Source organism: Eubalaena glacialis, chromosome 2 (genome assembly GCF_028564815.1).
Source record: "Eubalaena glacialis isolate mEubGla1 chromosome 2, mEubGla1.1.hap2.+ XY, whole genome shotgun sequence".
Lineage (NCBI taxonomy): Eukaryota > Metazoa > Chordata > Mammalia > Artiodactyla > Balaenidae > Eubalaena > Eubalaena glacialis.
The window spans coordinates 100,270,376-100,295,531 of NC_083717.1; the positions used below are offsets into that span (position 1 = coordinate 100,270,376).

Here is a 25,156-nt window from a genome sequence, read left to right on the forward strand (position 1 = left end):
AATTAGTGATGATGAGCAGCTTTTCATGTGCTTCTTGGCCATCTGTATGTCTTCTTTGGAGACATGTCTATTTAGGTCTTCTGCCCATTTTTGGATTGGGTTGTTTGTTTCTTTAATATTGAGCTGCCTGAGCTGTTTATATATTTTGGAGAGTAATCCATTGTCTGTTGATTCATTTGCGAATATTTTCTCCCATTCTGAGGGTTGTCTTTTCGTCTTGTTTCTGGTTTCCTCTGCTGTGCAAAAGCTTTCACGTTTCATTAGGTCCCATTTGTTTATTTTTGTTTTTATTTCCATTACTCTAGGAGGTGGATCAAAAAAGATCTTGCTGTGATTTATGTCTAAGAGTGTTCTTCCTGTGTTTTCCTCTAGGAGTTTTATAGTGTCCGGTCTTACATTTAGGTCTTGAATCCATTTTGAGTTTATTTTTGTGTATGGTGTTAGGGAGTGTTCTAATTTCATTCTTTTACATGTAGCTGTCCAGTTTTCCCAGCACCACTTATTGAAGAGACTGTCTTTTCTCCATTGTATATTCTTGCCTACTTTGTCATAGATTAGTTGACAATAAGTGTGTAGGTTTATCTCTGGGCTTTCTATCTTGTTCCATTGATTTATGTTTCTGTTTTTGTGCCAGTACCATATTGTCTTGATTACTGTAGCTTTGTAGTGTAGTCTGAAGTCAGGAAGTCTGATTCCTCCAGCTCCGTTTTTTCCCCTCAAGACTGCTTTGGCTATTCGGGGTCTTTTGTGTCTCCATACAAATTTGAAGATTTTTTTTTCTAGTTCTGTAAAAAATGCCATTGGTAATTTGATAGGGATTGCGTTGACTCTGTAGATTGCTTTGGGTAGTATAGTCATTTTCACAATATTGATCCTTCCAATCCAAGAACATGGTATATCTCTCCATCTGTTGGTATCATCTTTAATTTCTTTCATCAGTGCCTTATAGTTTTCTGCATACAGTTCTTTTGTCTCCCTAGGTAGGTTTATTCCTAGGTATTTTATTTTTTTTGTTGCAGTGGTAAATGGGAGTGTTTCCATAATTTCTCTTTCAGATTTATCATCATTAGTGTACAGGAATGCAAGAGATTTCTGTGCATTAATTTTGTATCCTGCAACTCTACCAAATTCATTGATTAGCTCTAGTAGTTTTCTGGTGGCATTTTTAGGATTCTCTATGTATAGTATGATGTTATCTGCAAACAGTGGCAGTTTTACTTTTTCTTTTCCAGTTTGTATTCCTTTTATTTCTTTTTCTTCTCTGATTGCCATGGCTAGGACTTCCAAAACTATGTTGAATAATAGTGGTGCAAGTGGACATCCTTGTCTTTTTCCTGATCTTAGAGGAAATGCTTTTAGTTTTTCACCATTGAGAATGATGTTTGCTGTGGGTTTGTCATATATGGCCTTTATTATGTTGAGGTAGGTTCCCTCTATGCCCACTTTCTGGAGAGTTTTTATCATAAATGGGTGTTGAATTTTGTCAAAAGCTTTTTCTGCATCTACTGAGATGATCATATGGTTTTTATTCTTCAATTTGTTAATATGGTTTATCACCTTGATTGATTTGCGTATATTGAAGAATCCTTGCATCCCTGGGATAAATCCCACTTGATCATGGTGTATGATCCTTTTAATGTGTTGTTGGATTCTGTTTGCTAGTATTTTGTTGAGGATTTTTGCATCTATGTTCATCAGTTATATAGGTCTGTAATTTTCTTTTTTTGTAGTATCTTTGTCTGGTTTTGGCATCAGTTTGGGAGTGTTCCTTCCTCTGCAGTTTTTTGGAAGAGTTTGAGAAGGATGGGTGTTAGCTCTTCTCTAAATGTTTGATAGAATTCACCTGTGAAGCCATCTGGTCCTGGACTTTTGTTTGTTGGAAGATTTTTAATCACAGTTTCAATTTCATTACTTGCGGTTGGTCTGTTCATATTTTCTGTTTCTTCCTCGTTCAGTCTTGGAAGGTTATACCTTTCTAAGAATTTGTCCATTTCTTCCAGGTTGTCCATGTTATTGGCATAGAGTTGCTTGTAGTAGTCTCTTAGGATGCTTTGTATTTCTGCAGTGTCTGTCGTAACTTCTCCGTTTTCATTTCTAATTTTATTGATTTGAGTCCTCTCCCTCTTTTTCTTGATGAGTCTGGCTAATGGTTTATCAATTTTGTTTATCTTCTCAAAGAACCAACTTTTAGTTTTATTGATCTTTGCTATTGTTTTCTTTGTTTCTATTTCATTTTTTTCTGCTCTGATCTTTATGATTTCTTTCCTTCTGCTAACTTTGGGTTTTGTTTGTTCTTCTTTCTCTAGTTCCTTTATGTGTAAGGTTAGATTGTTTACTTGAGATTTTTCTTGTTTCTTGAGGTAGGCTTGTATAGCTATAAACTTCCCTCTTAGAACTGCTTTTGCTGCATCCCATAGGTTTTGGATTGTCGTGTTTTCATTGTCATTTGTCTCTAGGTATTTTTTGATTTCCTCTTTGATTTCTTCAGTGATCGCTTGGTTATTTAGTAACGTATTGTTTAGCCTCCATGTGTTTGTGTTTTTTATGTCTTTTTCCCTGTAATTCATTTCTAATCTCTCATAGCGTTGTGGTCAGAAAAGATGCTTGATATGATTTCAATTTTCTTAAACTTACTGAGGCTTGATTTGTGACCCAAGATGTGATCTATCCTGGAGAATGTTCCATGCACACTTGAGAAGAAAGTGTAATCTGCTGTGTTTGGATGGAATGTCCTATAAATATCAATTAAATCTATGTGGTCTATTGTGTCATTTAAAGTTTCTGCTTCCTTATTTATTTTCATTTTGGATGATCTGTCCATTGGTGTAAGTGAGGTGTTAAAGTCCCCCACTATTAGTGTGTTACTGTCGATTTCCTCTTTTATAGCTGTTAGCAGTTGCCTTATGTATTGAGGTACTTCTATGTTGGGTGCATATATATTTATAATTGTTACATTTTCTTCTTGGATTGATCCTTTGGTCATTATGTAGTGTCCTTCCTTGTCTCTTGTAACATTCTTTATTTTAAAGTCTATTTTATCAGATATGAGTGTAGCTACTGCAGCTTACTTTTGATTTCCATTTGCATGGAATATCTTTTTGCATCCCCTCACTTTCAGTCTGTATGTGTCCTTAGGTTTGAAGTGGGTCTCTTGTAGACAGCATATAGATGGGTTATTTTTGTATCCATTCAGCAAGCCTGTGTCTTTTGGTTGGAGCATGGTTGGAGCATTTAATCCATTCACGTTTAAGGTAATTATCGATATGTCTGTTCCTATGACCATTTTCTTAATTGTTTTGGGTTTGTTTTTGTAGGTCCTTTTCTTCTCTTGTGTTTCCCACTTAGAGAAGTTCCTTTAGCATTTGTTGTAGAGCTGGTTTGGTGGTGCTGAATTCTCTTAGCTTTTGCTTGTCTGGAAAGCTTTTGATTTCTCCATCGAATCTGAATGAGATCCTTGCTGGGTAGAGTAATCTTGGTTGTCGGTTCTTCCCTTTCATCACTTTAAGTATATCATGCCACTCCCTTCTGGCTTGTAGATTTTCTGCTGAGAAATCAGCTGTTAACCTTATGGGAGTTTCCTTGTATGTTATTTGTCATTTTTCCCTTGCTGCTTTCAATATTTTTTCTTTGTCTTTAATTTTTGCTAATTTGATTACTATGTGTCTCGGCGTGCTTCTCCTTGGGTTTATCCTGTATGGGACTCGCTGCACTTCCTGGACTTGGTTGGATATTTCCTTTCCCATGTTAGGGATGTTTTTGACTATAATCTCTTCAAATATTTCCTCAGGTCCTTTCTCTCTCTCTTCTCCTTCTGGGACCCCTATAATGTGAATGCTGTTGCATTTAATGTTGTCCCAGAGGTCTCTTAGGCTGTCTTCATTTCTTTTCTTTGTTTTTCTTTAGTCTGTTCCGCAGCAGTGAATTCCATCATTCTGTCTTCCAGGTCACTTATCTGTTCTTCTGTCTCAGTTATTCTGCTATTGATTCCTTCTAGTGTAGTTTTCATTTCAGTTATTGTATTGGTCATCTCTGTTTGTTCGTTCTTTAATTCTTCTAGATCTTTGTTAAATATTTCTTGCATCTTCTCGATCTTTGCCTCCATTCTTTTTCCGAGGTCCTGGATCATCTTCACTATCATTCTTCTGAATTCTTTTTCTGGAAGGTTGCCTATCTCCACTTCATTTAGTTGTTTTTCTGGGGTTTTGTTCCTTCATCTGGTACATAGCCCTCTGCTTTTTCATCTTGTCTATCTTTCTGTGAATGTGGTTTTTGTTCCACAGGCTGCAGGATTGTAGTTCTTCTTGCTTCTGCTGTCTGCCCTCTGGTGGATGAAGCTATCTAAGAGGCTTGATGGAAGGGACTGGTGATGGGTAGAGCTGACTGTTGCTCTGGTGGGCAGAGCTCAGTAAAACTTTAATCCACTTGACTGTTGATGGGTGGGGCTGGGTTCCCTCCCTGTTGGTTGTTTGGCCTGAGGCAACCCAACCTTGGAGCCTACTTGGGCTCTTTGGTGGGGCTGATGACAGACTCTGGGAGGGCTCATGCCAAGGAGTACTTCCCAGAACTTCTGCTGCCAGTGTCCTTTTCCCCATGGTGAAACAGAGCCACGCCTGCCTCTGCAGGAGACCCTCCAATACTAGCAGGTAGGTCTGGTTCAGTCTCCCCCAGGGTCACTGCTCCTTCCCCTGGGTCCCGATGCACCCACTACTTTGTGTGTGCCCTCCAAGAGTGGGGTCTCTGTTTCCCCCAGTCCTGTCAAAGTCCTACAATCAATTCCCCCTAGGCTTCAAAGTCTGATTCTCTAGGATTTCTTCCTCCCGTTGCCGGACCCCCAGGTTGGGAAGCCTGACGTGGGGCTCAGAACCTTCAGTCCAGTGGGTGGACTTCTGTGGTATAAGTGTTCACCAGTCTGTGAGTCACCCACCCACCAGTTATGGGATTTGATTTTACTGTGATTGCATCCCTCCTACCGTCTTATTGTGGCTTCTCCTTTGTCTTTGGATGTGGGGTATCTTTTTTGGTGCGTTCCAGTGTCTTCCTGTTGATGATTGTCCAGCAGCTAGTTGTGATTTTGATGTTCTCGCAAGAGGGAGTGAGAGCATGTCCTTCTACTCCGCCATCTTGGTTCCTCCTCTAGGAAGCAATTCTTAATACAAGGATCTTTTGGGATTGTAGGGCTGGTAGAAGGGACATTAGTAATATCCAAGAAACAGTGTAGGGGAAGAATCTGAAGGGCTTGGCACATACTTGTTAGATTGAATTGATTCAGTGGAATGGTGAGATTTTTTGTGGGAAGCTTTTGTGTGATTTAGAGCATGAGTTGGCAAACTAGGTCATGTATGCCAAATCTGGCCAAGGCCTGTTCTGTATGGCGTTGAGCTAAGAATGGTTCTTATATTTTTTAGTGGTTAAAAAACAAAACAAAGAATATGTGATGGAGACAGTATTTGTTTCAAAAAGCCTAAAATATTTATCATCTGGCTCTTAATAGAAAAAATTTACTGATTGCCCATTTAGAGTATAGCCATACTTCTCTAAGAAGCGGGGAAATTGAAGGAAGCATCAGTTTAAGGGGAAAGGTGTTCCTTTGGGCGCTGATGAGTCGTTTGTTGTTGGAAAGATAATTGCAGAGGTGAATTTGAAGAAAGGATGAGAAACCAGGACTATATTAATAATTGATCTGTAGTGTTTATTTTTTTGTAAGGCATCGTGTTAAACTATAAATGATTTGGAAATAATCTGTTGTATCCATTCCTTTACTAGTCCAGGCTCCCATCGCCCCTCCCCAAAAGACTGGTGGCTCTAGCTTACTTTTACTTATCTCCCTGATTAATTTTCCTGAAGAGAGCTTTGATGATTCCTTATGTTAAATGCTACTTGGGATTCATTTTTCTTCCGTATGTAAATTAAAATGTCAATGAAAATATTTATATTTACATTTAATAGGAAGGCATAAGGTATGAAAAGTATATATACCTGTGATTCACTTTTATGAGTATTTCAATTAATAACTATCCAAAGTTTTGCAAGCCAGCATTTAGACTTAACTGGGGCATTAGTTCGTTGCTGTAGAACAGTCATTTTGAAATCTATTGATATAATTCTTCCATCCCTATCGCCACTTGGGTTTGAATAGCTATAATTAGAGTTGCTTCAGGTAGACTGTTGCTGAGGAGTGGAATTGGAGAAAGAAAAGGGGAAAAGCTAATACTGGTTAGCAGTAGTTAGCAATTAACAGTACCTTTTAGGAGAGGTATGTTAGCTCTCTGTTCTTTTTATTTTAATCCATGTTCAGAAAATTATATACATAATGATTACATAGGAATTCCACTTTTGAAAGCAATTAATGTATTTCTACTCATTGGTTTCAAAAAAGATGTAAGAAAGGTGCTTATTTAAAGCATATCATCAAATGATTTTGAAATGCTTACCTTAAATTTCTCTTAAAAAGCTACAAAAAAAAAGCTAGTAGAGGCTTTGGAGTCAGGGTAAACTACTAGCTGTGTGATTTTGTACAGTCTTGTAACTTTCATGTCTAAGTCTCTGCCCATACTTTGTCTTTTCTCTTTCTGGAACTCTGATTAAATTTATGTTTGATCTTCTCATTCTGTTTTACATGACTTGTAACTCTCCCCTGCCTTTTAAACAGCTTTGTTGTGGAATAATGCACATACTATAAAATTTGCCATTTGTAAGTATACACATTTGATGGGGTTTTTTTGTTTTGTTTGTTTGTTTTTGGCCACGCTGTGCAACTCGTGGAATCTTAGTTCCCCAACCAGGGATTGAACCCAGGCTCTCGGCAGTGAAAGCACGGAGTCCTAACCAGTGGACTGCCAGGGAGTTCCCCATTTGATGGTTTTTAATAAATTAACTTAGTTTTATAACCACCACAATCCAGTTTTAGACACCTCACAAAGTTCCCTTGTACTTGTTTGCAGTTTATCCCTGCTCTCACTCTCAGCCCCAGGCAATTACTAAACTTACTGTTGCTATGGTTTTGCCTTTTTAGAAATTTCATGTAAATGAAATCATAATATCTTATATCTGGCTTTTCCCATTACCATAATGTTTTTGAGGTCCAGCAGTGTTGCATGTTATCTTTAGTTTGTCCCTCTTTATTGCTAAGTAGTATATATCATTGTATGGATATATCACTTTGTTGGTTATTATGAATAATGTTTCTAGAACATTCAAATACAAGTCTTTGTGTGGACATGTTTTTATTTTTTGGGGGAAGATAGTTAGGAATGGAATCTTGGAGTCATATGTAAGTTTATGTTTAACATTTCAATAAACAACCAAACTTTTCCTTTGTAAGTATTTATACCATTCTGCATTCTGACTAGTAAAGTATGAGCTTCCAGTTTATACATCTGTGCCAACACTTGGTATTGTCAGCCTTTGATTAAAGCCCTTCTAGTGGTTGTGAAGTGGTATTGCATTGTAGTTTTAAATTTGCATTTCCCTAATAACCAGTGAAGTTGAGCACCTTTTCTTATGCTTATTTGGTAAAATAAGCATATTCTCTTTGGTGAAATGTCTCTCCATGTCTTTTGCCCATTTGTGAATTGGATTTTTTTTTTAATGTTGAGTTTTCTGAGTCCTTTATCTTATTTGCAAATAAGTCCTAAATCAGTATATGCTATTTTGGGTGGAGTATTTTATAAGTTCCATCAGGTAAAATTGACTGACAGTGTTGTTTAAGTCTACTGTATTCTTCCTAGTTTTCCTATGAAGAAAAAGACGAGGTTAAAAAAAAAAAAAAAAGATGTGAATTGTACAAGATTGCATTTCATAGCATTTATCTATGCCCATATATTTCCAAGTTCTCCCTGAGACGTTTTCTTCTTTTGTCAAGTAGTTGTCTTTTGACAGAACTCCTTAGAAAGGTCCACTGTTAATTAATAAATTTGCTTATGTTGTGTTCACTTTTTGCCCATCTTTCATTCATATTGTAGGCTTTAGGCGTATGCTCATGAACTGCAAATGATTTAGTTAAAAACATATATAATTCATACCGGAGTAATCTGAGTGCTTCTCATGCATGTATATTGCCATTATTTTAGTAGGTTATTTGCATATGTTAAATGTCTAGTTCTAGAATCTGATTTTGGTGGACTTCATTACCATAGCATGGGACTGAGCTGCGGTCATTGCCATTTGTTTGCAAATAAGCTCACAGGGAGAAATTCCAAACAAATCTTTGTCTTGCTTTAACAACCAGTAAAAATATAGCAGCAAGTACAACCACTAATCTGTTTTATCCCTCCCAAACCAGTTCCAATTTTTTCTAGAAGAGAGAAGCAACCCTTTAAATGATAAATCACAGTATAATTTTAGTGCTACCCGTAAACCCTGCATTTTTAATAATAGGAGCATAGTGAAAATTTCATGAGTTTAAAGCAGTAGGTTAAGTTGGTTTTGGTAGAAATTCAACCTCACGTTATCATGTGTCAGAGAAGCCTACCAAATGATATTTTTTTCAAGTTACAAGCAGAAGTCACATGGATAAATGTCTTCAGGTCCAGATGCTCTGCCTACCTTCAGTGTACTATGGTTGTGGAGTGGGAGAAGGGGCCAGGATAGCAATAATATACCAGCAGTCTAATTGACATGGCCAGATCTTTTGGTTCTCAGGAGAATGCTCTAAATGTGATCCTAGGGATGGTTCCATTGCTCTACTGGTGCATAAGGGAGTAGGGGGTGACGGAGATTGCATTCCTAAATAGTGTAAGTCTCATTGAGAAGGTGACATTTGCTCAAAGACTTGAAGGAGGTGATAGAATGAAAGTAATGAGGCAGGATGCAGAGATGCAGAGCACTAGGACCTTAAAGATTATTGTAAGGACTTTGGCTTTTATAAAACTTCTTTGAGTAAAATGTGAAAATATTGAAGAGTTTTGAGCAGAGAAGTGACATAATGACATATTTTAAAAGGATTACTTTAGGGACTTACCTGGTGGTCCAGTGGTTAAGACTGCACTTCCATTGCAGGGGCCATGGGTTCGATCCCTGGTCGGGGAACTAAGATCCCACATGCTGTGTGGCATGGCCAAAAATAAATAAATAAAATAAAAAATTTTTTAAAAGATTATTTTATTTCTTTTGGCAAGGGTGGCATGAGTGGTTTCTGCAGTAACCCAGGCAAGAGGTGATGATGGCTTGGGCCAGAATAGTAGCAGTGGAGGTGTGAGAAGTGGTTGGATATTGGATGTGTTTTGAAGGCAAGCTGACAGGTTTTGCCATGGGATTATATATGAAGTACATAAAAAGAGGAAATCAAGGATGACATTAAAATTTTTGCCTTAAGGGACTTCCCTGGCGGTCCAGTGGTTAAGACTCCACACTTCCACTGCAGGGGGCACAGGTTCAATCCCTGGTTGGGGAACTAAGATCCTGCATGCCACGCAGCCAAAAAAAAGAAAGATTTTTGCTTTTAGAAGAAAAGAAAGAATACAGCTGAAAGAATAGAGTTACCATTTACTGAGCTGGGGAAGACTTTATGAGAAATAGTGTTTGGGTGAAAGATGAGCTCAGTTTTGGCCATGTTACGTTTGAGATGCCTGTTAGACATCAAAATGAAACTGTTAAGTAGGCAGTTGGATATGTGAGCATGGAGTTCAGGGAAAAATCTGACATGGAAATACAAATTAGAGAGTCATCCAGTGTATTGATGGCAAAGTGGATGTGAGCACTTAAAGAGTGAATATAACTGGAAAAAAGTCCAAAGTCTGAGTGAATATAACCGGAAAAAAGAAGTCCAAAGTCTGAGTGAATATAATTGGAAAAAAGAAGTCTAAAGATTGAGAAGAAGAGGAGAAGTCAGCAAGGATATAAATGGAGTGGCCAGTGAAGGGAAGAAAATCAAACTAACTGATGGAAATGTTTTAAGAAGATGAGAATGATTGATTTTGTTAAATGCTGCTGATATATCAATGAAGGTGAGTCCTGAAAGTTGACCTTTGGATTTAGAGAAAATCATTGGTGATCTTGCTGAAACTTATTTCAGGAGAGTGCTTGCCTTGAAAGTCTGACTGGAGTGGGTTTTAGAAAGTGTAGGAGGAGAAGAAAAGAGGGAAACACTTTTTCCAATGATCTTTACTGTAGATGGAAGGAGAAACATTATGTGTTAGCTTGAGGAGCAAGTGGAGTCATGCAAAGTTTGTTGTGTTTAAAATGGGCAGAATAATAGCATGTTGCGTGCTGATAGGAATACGTTAATAAAGAAGGGGGAAAAAATCAGGGAGAACTGGTGGAGAGTTAGTAAGGATATGGGGTCTAGAGCACAAGAGGAGTGATTAGACTTAAATAGGAACACAGTCAGTCACAGGAAGGAAGGCAGAATGTGTGGGTATAGATACTCATTGGTGAACAGATGTGGTAGAAATTTGTAGAAGTTCTCTTCTTGCTGCTCAATTTTCTGAGTGAAATGGGAAGTAGGTCATCAGTTGAGAGTAAGAATGGTGAAGGAGGGTTGGAGGTTTGAGGAGAGGAGGAGATGGTGTGAAATCATACAGAAGAATGAGAAAATGGACCAGGGAAATATGGTGTGACTGTTGGGCATCATTAAGGGACATTTGAGGTTTGTGGTCATGGTTTTAAAGTGAAACCAGAGGGTGTTGTTTTGTTTGTTTTTTTCTGTAGTCATATTAATATAGGCAGTTATGGAATAGGTGGGGAATTGGATTGAATCAGGGTTGGGTTTGCTAGGTGTATTCCTAGTACAGTAAAGCTGGAGAGATTCCTTTCCCCCCCCCCCCGAGGGGTATGTAGGGAAGCAGATTCTTCAAAGGAATACTACCAGACTTTAGTTAGAAAAAGAAGGTGGTGGCTTGCAGGATCTTAGTTCCCCAACCAGGGATCGAACCCATGCCCCCTGCAGTGGAAGCACAGAATCCTAACCAATGGACCCCCAGGGAATTCCCTAGAGGTTTCTTTTTGGAATACAGGCTCTTCCTTTTTGTACTGTACTGGTAGGAAAGAGGGGGATGGGGGGGAGAGATTTTGAGAGAGAGAGAGCGTGCTAATATCTATATTTAATATATATCTAATATCTATAGATATATTAGATATCTAATATTTATCTATATGTCTAATATATATATTATGTGGAGGATGAAGCTCAAGATCTTCAATCTACTCAGTCCGAATTTATGGAGTTTCACCTATCTCAGTATGTGATGCCTCATCCCTTTTTTTAAAAAATAAATTTATTTATTTTATTTTATTTTATTTTATTTTTGGCTGCCTTGGGTCTTCATTGCTGCGTGCAGGCTTTCTCTAGTTGCAGTGAGCGGGGGCTACTCTGTTGCTGTGCATGGGCTTCTCATTGCGGTGGCTTCTCTTGTTGCAGAACATGGGCTCTAGGTGCGTGGGCTTCAGTAGTTGTGGCATGCAGGCTCTAGAGTGCAGGCTCAGTAGTTGTGGTGCACGGGCTTATGTGCTCCGCAGCATGTGGGATCTTCCCAGACCAGGGCTCGAACCCCTGTCCCCTGCATTGGCAGGTGGATTCTTAACCACTGAGCCACCAGGGAAGTCCACCTCATCCCTTTTTAATCAATCACCAATAGCAGGATACAGAGTCTAGGGATCCAGGCAGAAGCTTAAGTGGTGGTATAAAAAGTAATTTAAAAAAAACTTTTAAATTTGAAATTATTTCAGGTTTACAGTAATTGACGGAAATGTGTTAATCTTCCACTGTCATCCTAGATTTGTCTTATTCTCCGTATTGATGTTTTTGCTTTATGCATCTTGAGACTACTTTATTTGGTGATTCATATTTAAGATTGTTGTAGTCTGGTGAATCAGATATTTGAAATCATGTAATAAATAACCTGCACTATCCCTATTGATGTTTAGCATCTATTTTTTTTTTTAGTATTGTCTTTCTTTTGATTAGAATTTGCTTGATATCTCTTTCTATCCCTGTACCATTAGCCATTCCATGCCCTATGCTTTAGGTATTTGTCTTAGAAACAGAATATAGCTATTATTAGGTTTTATTTTATTTTATTTTTAGTTGAATCTAACAGTCACTTTTAATTGGCCTTAAAATGATCCACTTCCCAGGATCATACCAACCCCTCTTGAGGTTTTTGGCTGAAACTCGATTTCCCTCCTCTCTGGTTATTTGAAGCAACAGTATCTGCATAGTACTGTTGATTTAGTAGTCTCAATCTCACTGGACTTAAATGGAATGATTCTAATATTTTAGGTGTGCTGTCATCAGTAAACATGTTGTATATAGTAAATATTTAGTGAATTAAAAATTGAATTATTTTCATGTATTTATCATTAAATTTTTCCTTGTAATATTTGTTGGTTAATTTATAAACCATCTTTTTTAAACTTTCTGTTTTAGTCCCAGAAATCCTGGATAGAAAGCACTTTGACCAAGAGGGAATGTGTATACATTATACCAAGTTCAAAAGACCCTCACAGGTAAGCATACTTCTCTTTCTTCTGGGTTCTTCTAGAAATAAATAAATAAGTAAATTTATTTATTTATTTATTTACCTACCTACCTTATATTTTTGGCTACATTGGGTCTTAATTGCGGCACACGGGATCATCGTTGAGGCATGCAGGATCTTTCATTACGGAGCACGGTCTCTTTGTTGCAACACTTGGGCTTCTCTTTAGTGGTGTGCGGGATTTTTGTCTCTAGTTGTGGCACGAGGGCTCCAGGGTGCATGGGCTCTGTAGTTGTGGTGCGCGGGCTCTCTTGTTATGCGTGGGCTTAGTTGCCCCGCGGCACGTGGGATCTTAGTTCCCCGACCAGGGATTGAACCCGCGTCCGCTGCATTGGAATGCGGATTCTTTACCACTGGACCACCAAGGAAGTCCCTCTTCTAGAAATTTAGATGTAAATTATATTGCTATTTATTTATATATTAAAAATTTAGATTATTAATTATTTGTAGTTACTGTTAACTTTTGTGTTTACTGTTAATTATTCTTTTAGGATTAGGAGAAGGAGCTATCATTAGCAAAATATCAGTATTCTGGAGTTCTTAATGACATTTCACAACATAAAACCTCTTCTTCAAAGTGTTGCTCCATCCCTAATCTCCCCCATATCATACTAGTGTATTACAAAGACAGTTAAGGCTCTCTTTTTTAATTGATTCACTGATACTGAGAACTTAAAAATGTTTGTGTATTGGTTTAATGGGCATCTACTGAGTACCCAACACTATGGTTTATGCTGAAGAAACCAATATGAACCTAATAGTTGCTGTTTTTGTTTGCCAAAATATAGCTATAATGAGCACCTATTGGAAAACCTATCACCAGAGATTCTGTTGGCATCTCTGATTGTCTTTTGGTCTTTAAAATGGCTTTGATAATAGGAAAAATTTTAAGTAAAGGACAGTAGTTAGAATTCAAGAAAAAGACCTGTTGAGGTATTTATTGAAGAAACATTTTTCCTAATTTTTTTCTTTTTCTTGAGACCTAAAAATAGCAAGAAGCTTAAAAGGGTAAATCAAAACTATAGTTATTTTCTGGCCTACAGAGCACCTCTTTTCACAGGCACTTAGGAAAAATTAATTGAAAAAGGCATTTACAAGGATTTTTAGTTTTCTTACCTTTCCTGTCTCCTATTAAACCTTGTTTTCTATGTAGTTATCTTCTCTGCAACTTTTACTTCCATTTGCTATATGGCCCTTATGAAAATACAGACAAGTAGGTAATCTTTTATTAACTGATGTATTTTAAATTATAGCACCTGTCACCATTGTTGTCCATAGTGAGTTTTCGGTAAATATTTGTTGAATAGAATTTCTAAACCTTTTGTTTGTTACATTACATAAACCTGCTGTTTGAATTCAACATTTGTCTTTTATTTAACAGCAAAAAATACCTATTTTGAATATATCTCTCACTTAAACAGATTTCCATTATAGGAGGAATGTGCATGATAACTTTTGGAAACTTTTGAGATGCAGAAAGTAGGCTCAGGGACTTCCCTGGTGGCACAGTGGTTAAGAATCCACCTGCCAATGCAGGGGACACGGGTTCGATCCCTGGTCCGGGAAGATGCCACATGCCGCGGAGCAACTAAGCCCGTGTGCCCCAACTGCTGCGCCTGCACTGTAGAGCCTGCGAGCCACAGCTACTGAAGCCCGTGCGCCTAGAGACCGTGCTCCGCAACAAGAGAAGCCACCGCAATGAGAAGCCCACGCACTGCAACGAAGAGTAGCCCCCACTCGCTGCAACTAGAGAAAACCCGCGCACAGCAACGAAGACCCAGAGCAGCCAAAAATAAATAAATAAATTTATTTATTTATTTATTTAATTAAAAAAGTTACTCTATCATTAAAAAAAAGAAAGTAGGCTCAATACTCAGAGTTTCAAAACATGAAGACAGTCATTATTAATAACATTTATTGTACCTATTTTTAATCTTTTCTCAGTGCATAGCTTTTGTTTTAAAATATTGCTAAATTCAGTCTATACGTAAAACTTTGAATCTGCTTTTTAACAAAATGTTATAGTAATTACATTTTTTCATGGTATAGATATTTTATAAGAACGGTAGTTAATATTCTGTTAGGGTATGTATCACAATTCATATACCTATCCTACTCTTGGGCGTTTGAGTTATTTTCAGTTTTTAGCATTATAAATTAAAATTAGGTCACAATGGAGATCTTAGTGGATAAAACTTTTTTGTGTTTAAAGTTTTATTCCCGCTTAGTATGTGTAATGCCAAAAAACTTTCCAAAAGAGTAAAGAATACATATTATCACCAGTAGTGATGAGAATGCCTGAATATTGACTAGAGTAATATGATCCATCATCTTCAAGAAAAAGTGATGAGTAGAAAATAGTATATGTATTAAATGTGCATTTATTTGATTACTGTTGAGAAAACATTTTTAATATTCTTTAATATTCCCCCAATTTTTGGTAATTTCTGTAAATGTCTTTTTAGATCATTAAAATAGATAACCTTAATGTCTCTTCCAATCATTATTCTATGATTTATTTGTATTTCTTACTAATTATTAAAGATAGGTTTTGTTACAAGATAAGATCACATTTCTTAACCAGAGAGCATAAGTGACATTTCCCAGGTCACATGGCTAATAATTCATAAAGATTGGATTAGAATTTAGATCTGCCAGTTCTAAATAAGACTGTGTTGTTCTTTCATTGAGAGAAAATTATGGTTTTGCTTTACTAAAAAATAGATTGTATTATAATTAAGGAGCTTATTTCTTGTAATTTTGTTAATTTTACTTTGCAGTAGAAATAATACACGTCCTCATTAGGTGTTAAAGAAATCTCAAGCTGTTATTAAATACCCTTGCCTGTAGCCATCCATATGAGACCTAATTTACAAACACCATTAGCTGGTCATTTTTTCCTACACTAATTGGATTTTTAAATTAATTTAATATGTATAGGTTAATCATTGATTTACAAGGTACCAAAAGTTATAAGTGAAAGCCTCGTTTTTACCACTGTGCCTTAACTATAAGTTCCCCTCCCTAAAGGAAACTGGTGTTACCTATTCCTTGGGATACCTTTTAGAAATAGATATACTCTTTGCCTGACCAAGCAGATGTATATTTATTCCTCCCTCTTCCCTTTTAAATACATACTGTTTATCTCATTGTGTTTGTTATCTTGGCAATAACCACTTTGTTCTTAATTGTTGCATCCTTTTTAATTATATATCTGGATCATAATTTTAGTATTCCCTTAGGACATTTTAGCTATTCTGTTTTTTTGGTGTTAGAAAAAAAAATTCTGTTGGGTTTTTTCAGCACTAGCTGTCCCTGACTCCTTGTTTGGCACCTTACAATAAATGCTGCACTTTCCTTCACCACAATAAATAAATAAATAAACAAACGAATGAATGAATGAATGAAAAAAAATTCTGTAGTGAATAACCTTATAAATGAATCATTTTACACATATGCTGTAGATATTTTTTAACCTTCACTCTTAGTACTTTATACTTAGAGAAAGAGTCTGCATTTTTCATTTTGATAAGTATTGCCAAATTGCCCTCCATAGAGAGTTTATCAATTTATACTCCTCCCAGCAGATACGAGGATACTTTCCTCTATATTCTCACCAAGATATTGTCTTAAAGGATTAAAAAAATTTTTTTCTAATCGAATACCTTTTCATATGTTTGTTTTTACTGTGAATTATCTGTTCATATATTTTCCTATTTTATATTGATTCAATGAAGCTCTTATATATTAGGAAAACTAACATTTTGTCTGCAAATATTTTTTCTCAGTTTACCTTTAGACTTTATGAGTGACATATTTTTGCCACATAAAAATGTTGTATATTTTATGTAGTTAAATCTGTCAGTCTTTTCTCTTATGGTTTCTGGGTTTTAAGTCACAACTAATTATATTTAAAATATGAAAACCATGTTAGTTTTTAAAAGTATTTATTTGAGCATGTAAATTAAGGTATAAATGACTTGTGCTATCTACTGAAAAATTAAACTAAATACATAATTTTCCTTTGTTTTGTACTTTTTTATGGATTTTATATAGTTTAAACTAAAAAAATTTTTTCCCTTTAAGTAATAGATTTACCTTGTTTTATAGATGCCTTCCAGGATGTCAAATTTGTCAACAACTTGTCAGGTAATTTTCATAACTCCATTGCACAAATTTTGAAAAATAAAACTAATGTATGAAAAAAATCAATACATTGGGATAAATTCACAGGCCGTTATGTTTAAGGGTTACTTTACTCAGACTTCGGAGGTGAAGGATCAGGCAAAGCTGCTTGAAACTCAAGTGAAGGTATCTGAGCAGAGTTCTAAAGCTGAATGTGAATTAGTCAGGTAAAGATTGAGGGAAAGGGATTTTAGGCAGAGAGAACAGGATGTGGGAAGGCCTGGCAGTGAAAGAGATTATGGTTCTGTCAGGAAACTGCAGGCTGTAGAATGTAAGATGGATATTGGAGAGATCTGAGTCTGGAGAAATAAGTAGGGCCAGATCATTTAAGCTCTTTGTGTACTATGCCACACAGTTTTGATTTCATGTTAAAAGGATATTATATAGGGAACTAACATGTTTAGTTTTTTTTTTTTTCCCCCCTCAATAAAAGCAGTTGGTATTTTGAGGAGATTGGTTTGGGAGAAAAATATAGAAACTTTTGGAGTAATTCTGGCAAAAAATGAGAGCCTGAATTAAGATACTGGCTATGGTGATGAAGGAGAAGTAGGCATATTTGAAGGGATTAATCAGATAAATTCAATAGGATTTGGTGGATGTATGGAGAAAGGGAAGATTTGAGGATGGTACCTAAATTTCTTACTTGGGCAACTAATTAAAGAGTAATGTTGTTCTTTTAAGCTGTAATGAAAGAAGACAAGAGGAAGTTGGGAAGGTCTCTTGTTGGTGGGCTAGGAACAGAAGTGCATAGAATACGTTCATTTAGATATATCGAGTTGTTTTACCATCTCCAGTCCTATTCATTTGTTCCTCTAGATGGGAAGTTTTCTGTCTGGTATCTTTCCACTCAGGCTGAAGAGCTTCCTTTAGCATTTGGTATAATGCAGATATACTGGAGAGGAATTTTCTCAGCTTGGTTTATCTGAAAATATATTTATTTTACTCTCATTTTTAAAGGATATTTTCACTGAATGTGGAATTCTGAGTTGACAGTTTTCTCATTCTAGTGCTTTGAAGATACCATTATATTGTCTTCTAGCTGTTGGTTTCTAGTGAGAAGTCAGCTGTCGTTAGTGTAGTTGCTCTCCTGTGTGTAATGGGTCTTTTTTTCCTCTGGCTATTTTAAGGATTTTTTTTTCCTGTAATTCTGGATTTCAGCAGCAGGTCTATGATGTGCCTAAGAATGGTTCTTTTTGTACTTCTTGCATAAATATCTGCAAGTTCATATTTTTCACCAAATTTATAAGTTTTCAGCCATTGTTTCCTAAAATACTTTTCTGCCCCATTCTCTATCTCTCTTCCCTCAGGGACTCCAGTTATACATATATTAGATTGCTTGATATTTTCCACAAGTCACTGAGGCCCTGTTTCATTTTTATTTAAGTAAAATAATTTTTCCCATTTATTAAATTAGATCGTTTGTATTGATCTGTCTTCAGGTTCACTAACACTTATTTTCTGCAGTCTCCAATGCTGTTTTGCCCATCCAGTAGGAAGTAGATGCCCCAAACTAAATTTAGAAGACTGTATCATCAAATACTAATGTATTTATACTATTTTAATTCTATGGTGAAGGTATTAATTTACTGATATCCTAAAATCAAAAAGATTAATTTTCATACTCTTTATGAGTTCATTTATTTTCGTATGGTTTTTCATTGACTAATTTTTTAAAAGGTCTTTTTAAAATTTTATTACTTTTTTCCTTTAGGTGTTTTTGTGGTCGCTTGGTCAAGCAACATGCTTGTTTTACTGCAAGTCTTGCCATGAAATACTCAGATGTGAAATTGGGTGACCATTTTAATCAGACATTAGAAGAGTGGTCTGTGGAAAAACATACAGAACAGAGCCCAACTGATGCTTATGGAGTCATAAATTTTCAAGGGGGTTCTCATTCCTACAGAGCTAAGGTATGTCATGTATTTGAGTTTCTTCATTTACCTTATTACCTAATAATGTATGTTTATTACCTGACAATAATATTGTGTCAGAAAATTAGTTTCAATCATTTCCTTATGTATTTTGAAGTTCTTTATATAGGTACATATATGAATATAGAATTGTTATATCTTGTTGAATTGAACCTTTTTTTTAGTTTAGTCTACTCTCTCACTTTTTCTTTGTTTTTTTTTGGTCTTTTGGATTAAGTATTTTTTTATTAAGCTTTCCTTCTTTATAGCATCTTATTTATACATTCTTTTTCTATTCTTCAGATTAATCTTGTAATAAATACTATAAAATGCATTTATAACTTGTTACTAATATAAATTAGTACTTTTACCACTTCCTGGACAATGCAAGAAACTTTAGAATACTTGTGACTACATTTTTTTTCCCTCATGACTAATGTGCTCTTGTTGGCATGAATTTTATTTCTTCGTGTATTTTAAACCTCCAAATCATAATTATTATTCATTTAGACATATCAACATATTACCCTGTAGATTGTTCCACCTGCCTCCCTCCCTGCCTTGATTTGATAAGCAGTGCCAAATGCTGGGCCTGTCTCTCCATTTTTTCTATTCCCTTGGATCCTGATCCCACAAGTTGTCACTGCTTTGGTAGCTCACTGATAGCTTAACAACAGGTGTTATTTATCTAGTTTCTAGTTTCTCTAGTTCCCAGGGGCAGTTAGTCAAAAACAGCCTAGTCCATCATTGTTGGAAATGGAATTCCTCCTTTATTACTAACATAATCTTTTTTTTAAAAAAATTAGCTTTAGATTGTTTTCCAAACAATACTTAATGTACCCAAGTATAATAATGAGTTAAACAGAACTAATGCAGAAAGACTTAGTACAGAACAAATCTCATTACAAATCATTCTTAAGGGATTCTGGAGTCTTCTCAGTTTTATATAATTCTGATATTTTGGGATAATTTTCCTTGGTGTTTGATCTCTATTTGTAAAGGAATTGGCAATATGTTGTTTTGCAAAGAACCTTTATTAGAGATGATTAAAAATGTTTTTCTTCTAACATCTGAATATTTTAGATTTCTTATGAGCTAAGTCATAGGTGCTTTAGATAAAGAAAATGAATTACAGTAGTCATAGCAAGTAAATTTTGTGATGTCACTTACCAGAAAGATCATTTTTTTAATCTTTCAAACCAGAGGAACTTACTCCTCAGATATGATAGCTTATTTTCTTATAGAATGATTTTTCAAAAATTAAAGTGGTGATTCCATCTGAACACCTTGAAATACTGAGCAAAATTTATTATTTTCAGTAATTTGTGAGTCAAAGCCACAGTTACTTCCAGTGAAGGAAACAATCATCTGTATTAAAAAATCTGTGTTAATTTACTGCACAGTCACAATTCTGATCAATGGATTAGATCATTGATCAAACTTTCAAACAGATAATTCAGTATTTGCCTCTCATAGTTGCAAGAGTTGTGGAAGTCTCCATGTTTTCACCATTCTTCTCTTATTTTCCCTTTTCCCATCATCATACCTACCCTTAACACTTCTCACTCAATGCATACTCATAGTTAAACAAGGCAATGAATACTGTGGATAAATTTGTAAATCAGATGAATGGTAATTAAGTTTATATAAACAGAAAGAGTAACAAATTTACATCTTAGTTTAAAAATTACAGTGCCACTGCTTCTACAGCTCTTACGGCATGATTTTCCAACTTTAAAATCGTTTGCTATTGCTTATTCCTAGAAGTGTAAATATATTGCAAGTAGCCTATGAAATCTATTTTATAATAATCTGATCCAAACAAAATTTTTCTTAAGTCATATAATGTTGCATTTTGAAACCTATGAATATTCAATTATTAATTATTGTTTTAAAATCTTTTTTATTAGTATGTGAGGCTATCATATGACACCAAACCTGAAGTCATTCTACAACTTCTGCTTAAAGAATGGCAAATGGAATTACCCAAACTTGTTATCTCTGTACATGGTGGCATGCAGAAATTTGAGCTTCACCCACGAATCAAACAGTTGCTTGGAAAGGGTCTTATTAAAGCTGCAGTTACAACCGGAGCCTGGATTTTAACAGGAGGAGTAAACACAGGTAATGTGATTATACCAATTTTATTTGGTGTGCTTGTAAATTCTTCATAATATCAATTAGATATTTGAAAAGTCAACACTGAATATAAATATATTCAATTCTTCTGTTAAATAATCTACAGTTCCTAAGTATAAATGCTAACTGAAAAAGTATTTGGTTTTCATTTATTCTTTTAAAAGAATAATACGCTTTATCATTCACTTTTTTTAATTAAGACTTTATTTATTTATTTATTTCTGGCCATGCCGTGCGGCTTGTGGGATCTTAGTTCCCGGACCAGGGATCGAATCCGGGACCCCCGCCCCTCCGTGAAAGTGCCAAGTCCTAACCACTGGACCACCAGGGAATCCCCAAGAATAATATGCTTTAGAGCAGGGGTTTGCAAACTGTGGCTCCATGCACCAAATCCAGCCTACTCCTTATTTTTGTAAATAAAGGTTTATTGGAACGCAGCCACACTCATTTGTTTTTGTATTGTTCTGTATCATACTTTTGTGCTACAAAAGCAGAGGTGAGTGGTTCTGACAAAGACTGTATGCCCTGCAAAGCCTAAAATATTTACAATTTGGTCCTTTGTAAGAAAGTTTGCTGACTCCCTACTGTAAAGCAAAGTGTTGTCCTTGTCACTCTGTGACTACTGGTAAATTGAGAGAAGAATGGCAATTCATTGCCTAGACACTGGTAAGAAATAGCTTTTCAAATTAATTTTTAATGTACTATAATCTTTCATTCTAAGTCTTCCCTATCAGATATACAGGTTGGATATATGGAAGGCAAATTAATTTTAATATCCAAAGTAAAACATAGTTATTATTTAAATTAGCTTGGAAAAATCTAATTCATTATCAGCAACTGTTTTTTGAACCTCATTGTGTGTCAGGCACTCTTCTGGCTGCTGAAAATACATCATTCCACAAAATAAAATATTTACCTTCATGGAACTTATATTCTAGTGGGGAAGATGTAAACAACAAACAGATAACTAAATAATGTATAATAAATTAGATGATACGTGCTTTGGAGACACATGAAATACAGAGGAGGGATAGTGAGGGATGGTCGAGGGGACTTCATTGATAAGGTGACATTTGAGTAGAGATGGAAGGAAATGAAGTGAGCAAGGTAAGAGTAATGTGGGGCAGAGCATTTAAAGAAGTGGCAAGTGTTGGAAGAATAGTAAGAAAGGTCCAGTATAGCTTGAGTGGAATGAGCAAGGAGTGCCAAGTGATGAAATCAGAAAGTTATGGGTGAATGGTGGTGGTGGTAGGCCTGGCGTGGGGTGGTGTGGTGAATAGCAGGGGCAATAGACAGATCATCATGTAAGGCCTTGTAGGCCATTATAAGCACTATGACTTTTAATCGAATGAGAGGGGAGGTTTTAAGCAGAGAGTTGACAAGAGCAAAGATCACTTGAATGATGGTTTAAAAATAGACTGTAAACAGGCAAGGCATCATTTGGAAGAACAGTGAAGGTGCTGTTTCCATAATCCATGTTAGGAATGAGATCTAATGCATTATAAAAATCAAATCGAATGATGCATTGGTTTGCTAGGGCTGCTGTAATAAAATACCACAGACTGGGTGGCTTAAACAAAAGAAATTTATTTTCTCACAGTTCTGGAGACCTAAGATCAAGTTGTTAGCAGGTTTGGTTCCTCCTGGGGCATCTCTCCTTGACTTACAGATGGCTCTCTTCTCACTGTGTCCTCCCGTGGCCTTCCCCCTGTGCATGTGCATCCCTGGTGTCTCTTTTTGTGTCCAAATTTCCCCTTCTTATAAGGACACCAGTCAGATTGGATTAGGGCCCACCCTAACAGCCTCATTTTCACATGATAACCTAAAGAACCTATTTCCAAATACAGTCACATTCTAAGGTATTGGGATTAGGATTTCAACATACGAATTTTGGAGAAGATACAGTTCAGTCCATAATAAGTGATAGAAGTTATGTGCTCTTTTGAATTATCTTTTCTACTTTCCTCCCAATTTTGACTCAGTTGGAAAACTTTTGTAGTTTTTTGTGAGCGTGTGTCTTTTGCCTATAGTCCTGAGCCATACTCTTCTTTTTTTTTAGATGATGTATAGAGCAGTAACGAAAACTACAGTTAACATGAGGAATCTAAGGGAGGAGACTAGGCCTAACAACATGGTAAAAGTTAGTTTTACGTGTGTTTCAGGCAGTTGTAGTGATTTGACATTGTGGGGTTTTTTTTTCTTTTTTGTCCTTGTGTTTTCTTTTGTAAGTTTGTCTTTTGGACCTTGTTGCCTTTTATCTAGTGTATGTAAAGAAAAATACCACCAATTGTAATGTTATTGAGCAAAGGATTGTTCTGAACACAGTAAAGACTTTCAAATAAAGTGAATTAAATTTTGTATGAACAGGTGTGGCAAAACATGTTGGTGATGCCCTTAAAGAACATGCTTCCAGATCATCTCGAAAGATTTGCACTATCGGAATAGCTCCATGGGGAGTGATTGAAAACAGAAATGATCTTGTTGGGAGAGATGTAAGAGTGCTTTTTAAAATTTCTTACATTTAAACTTATGTATAAACAAAATTAGAGCAAGAATAATGCGAAGTCAACCTAAAATATTCATGATCATACCACAACCCTTTCGAAAATGCATTCATAGATACAAAAAGTAGTGTTAATACATTTTGTTTCTGCCTTTTTTTGTATAACTATTTCACACCGTTTCCATGTCATGCCAGTCTTTGTAATAAAATTTTTAATGATGACATTCTATTAATTAATTGTATTGTCTGTAAGAGTAGTAATCAAATACCGGTGTTTTATTCAAGTAGGTTAAAGACATGTGAATTGGTTATAGATATCTTTCAAGAGATTATTAAAAAGGAATTACTGAATTATAATGATCACTTTCAAGTGCAATTAAATTTCTAACATCAATTTTAAAGATTCTACTTATGACTGGAAAAATGACAATATGACATTTGATTGCTTTTATTCAGTGTCCTTTATATATTTCACTTTATTCACTAATAACTTAATAGTTTCTTCACATTGTTTGTTTATTTGCTTGTTTGCTGCTGTTTCCTGTATTCTGCAATGAGAGCTGAAATATAATACTGTGGTTCAACCCATTATTGAATAATCTTCAGCTGCTTAAAAGCTCATGCTTTTTGATATATTCTTTTACATTTTCTATTTGTTGCTATGCATAAATAGAATCTTACCTCCTACTTGCCTTTACAGATTATTTCAGAATTTGTTTTTACTTTATATTAAATTTAATCCTGCCCACTAACTCTCATGTTTGCTATTGTTTAGGTGGTTGCTCCTTACCAAACCTTATTGAACCCTCTGAGCAAATTGAATGTTCTGAATAATCTACATTCCCATTTCATATTGGTGGATGATGGCACTGTTGGAAAGTATGGGGCAGAAGTCAGACTGAGAAGAGAACTTGAAAAAACTATTAATCAGCAAAGAATTCATGCTAGTAAGGGAATTTATAAATTTGTTGTTGTTGAAATTATCCTGGGCTGTATTAATTGCGAGCAGCATTCTAAAAAAGGTAGACTGTTCTTTAAGTTCTCATTTCCTTATGTAGCAGGATAACATACAAAACAACCATGAATGACTGACCTTACACAAAATAAGATATAGGAAAGGAAGTCTGAGATTAAATAGGGTACTCAGATAACAAAGCCAAAGCCACAGAGGTTCATTGGAAGCTTTGTTGCTATTGTAATCCCACTGCAGCTCAAGGAATTCAGAAGTATTCTTAATGTATGATATATACCAATACACGACTTTGAAATTCAAGATTGAAGAGGAAAAACATACTTTATTGTGAAGTAAGAATCACCTTGCTTAAAGTTGATAACAGGAGTAGGTATCACTCTTTGGTAGATATGTCTTAAAAGTTGGTATTTTTGACACTGGTCTTCCTTTCTGACCATGGTCAAACTTTCTGGCTCAACATCTGGATTTTTATTTCAAAAAAAAAGAAATTTTATAATTTTAGGACACCAAGAAGGTGAGCTCTATGACAAAGTGAAATAGAAATACAAACTCATAGAACAGTATTTTCAGATTATGATGGAGTCATAGCATCTCCTAAAAATTAGCAATGTCTTAGAATCCTTCATATCCCACTAGGGAATGCCTATATTTTGGATTCTTTCACTGCATTGCAAGTTATTGTAAAACAAAAATTGGTGTTCACTAAATTTTTTGTTACTCTTAATAGAGGTCTTGGATTTTATTTATCTGTTCTGTCTATGTAGTCCTGATTCTGTTGTTAATTTCTATATTAATGTCTCAATGCATTTGGAATCAAAGATAGACATTTTAAAAACAAATACATATCAGAAGTTCAACTCATAAAGTATTAAAATACTGAAAACCAAATTGGTGTTTTAATTTCTTGTCGAGTTAAAGTAGTGAAATATACAAAATAATTATTGCTTTTCAGTGAATATATAAATCATAG

The 25,156-nt window shown here is 35.5% G+C and overlaps 1 protein-coding gene across 1 annotated transcript in view; it reads left to right on the top strand.

Moving 5' to 3' along the window:
- TRPM7 (transient receptor potential cation channel subfamily M member 7) overlaps positions 1-25,156 on the top strand; it is a 115,279-nt gene that overhangs the window by 12,902 nt on the left and 77,221 nt on the right. Inside the window, exons 2-7 of the mRNA XM_061180320.1 lie at positions 12,365-12,444; positions 16,587-16,625; positions 18,373-18,571; positions 20,482-20,695; positions 23,078-23,202; positions 23,989-24,160. Coding sequence (XP_061036303.1) covers positions 12,365-12,444; positions 16,587-16,625; positions 18,373-18,571; positions 20,482-20,695; positions 23,078-23,202; positions 23,989-24,160 — 829 coding nt within the window. The remainder of the gene's footprint in view (positions 1-12,364; positions 12,445-16,586; positions 16,626-18,372; positions 18,572-20,481; positions 20,696-23,077; positions 23,203-23,988; positions 24,161-25,156) is intronic.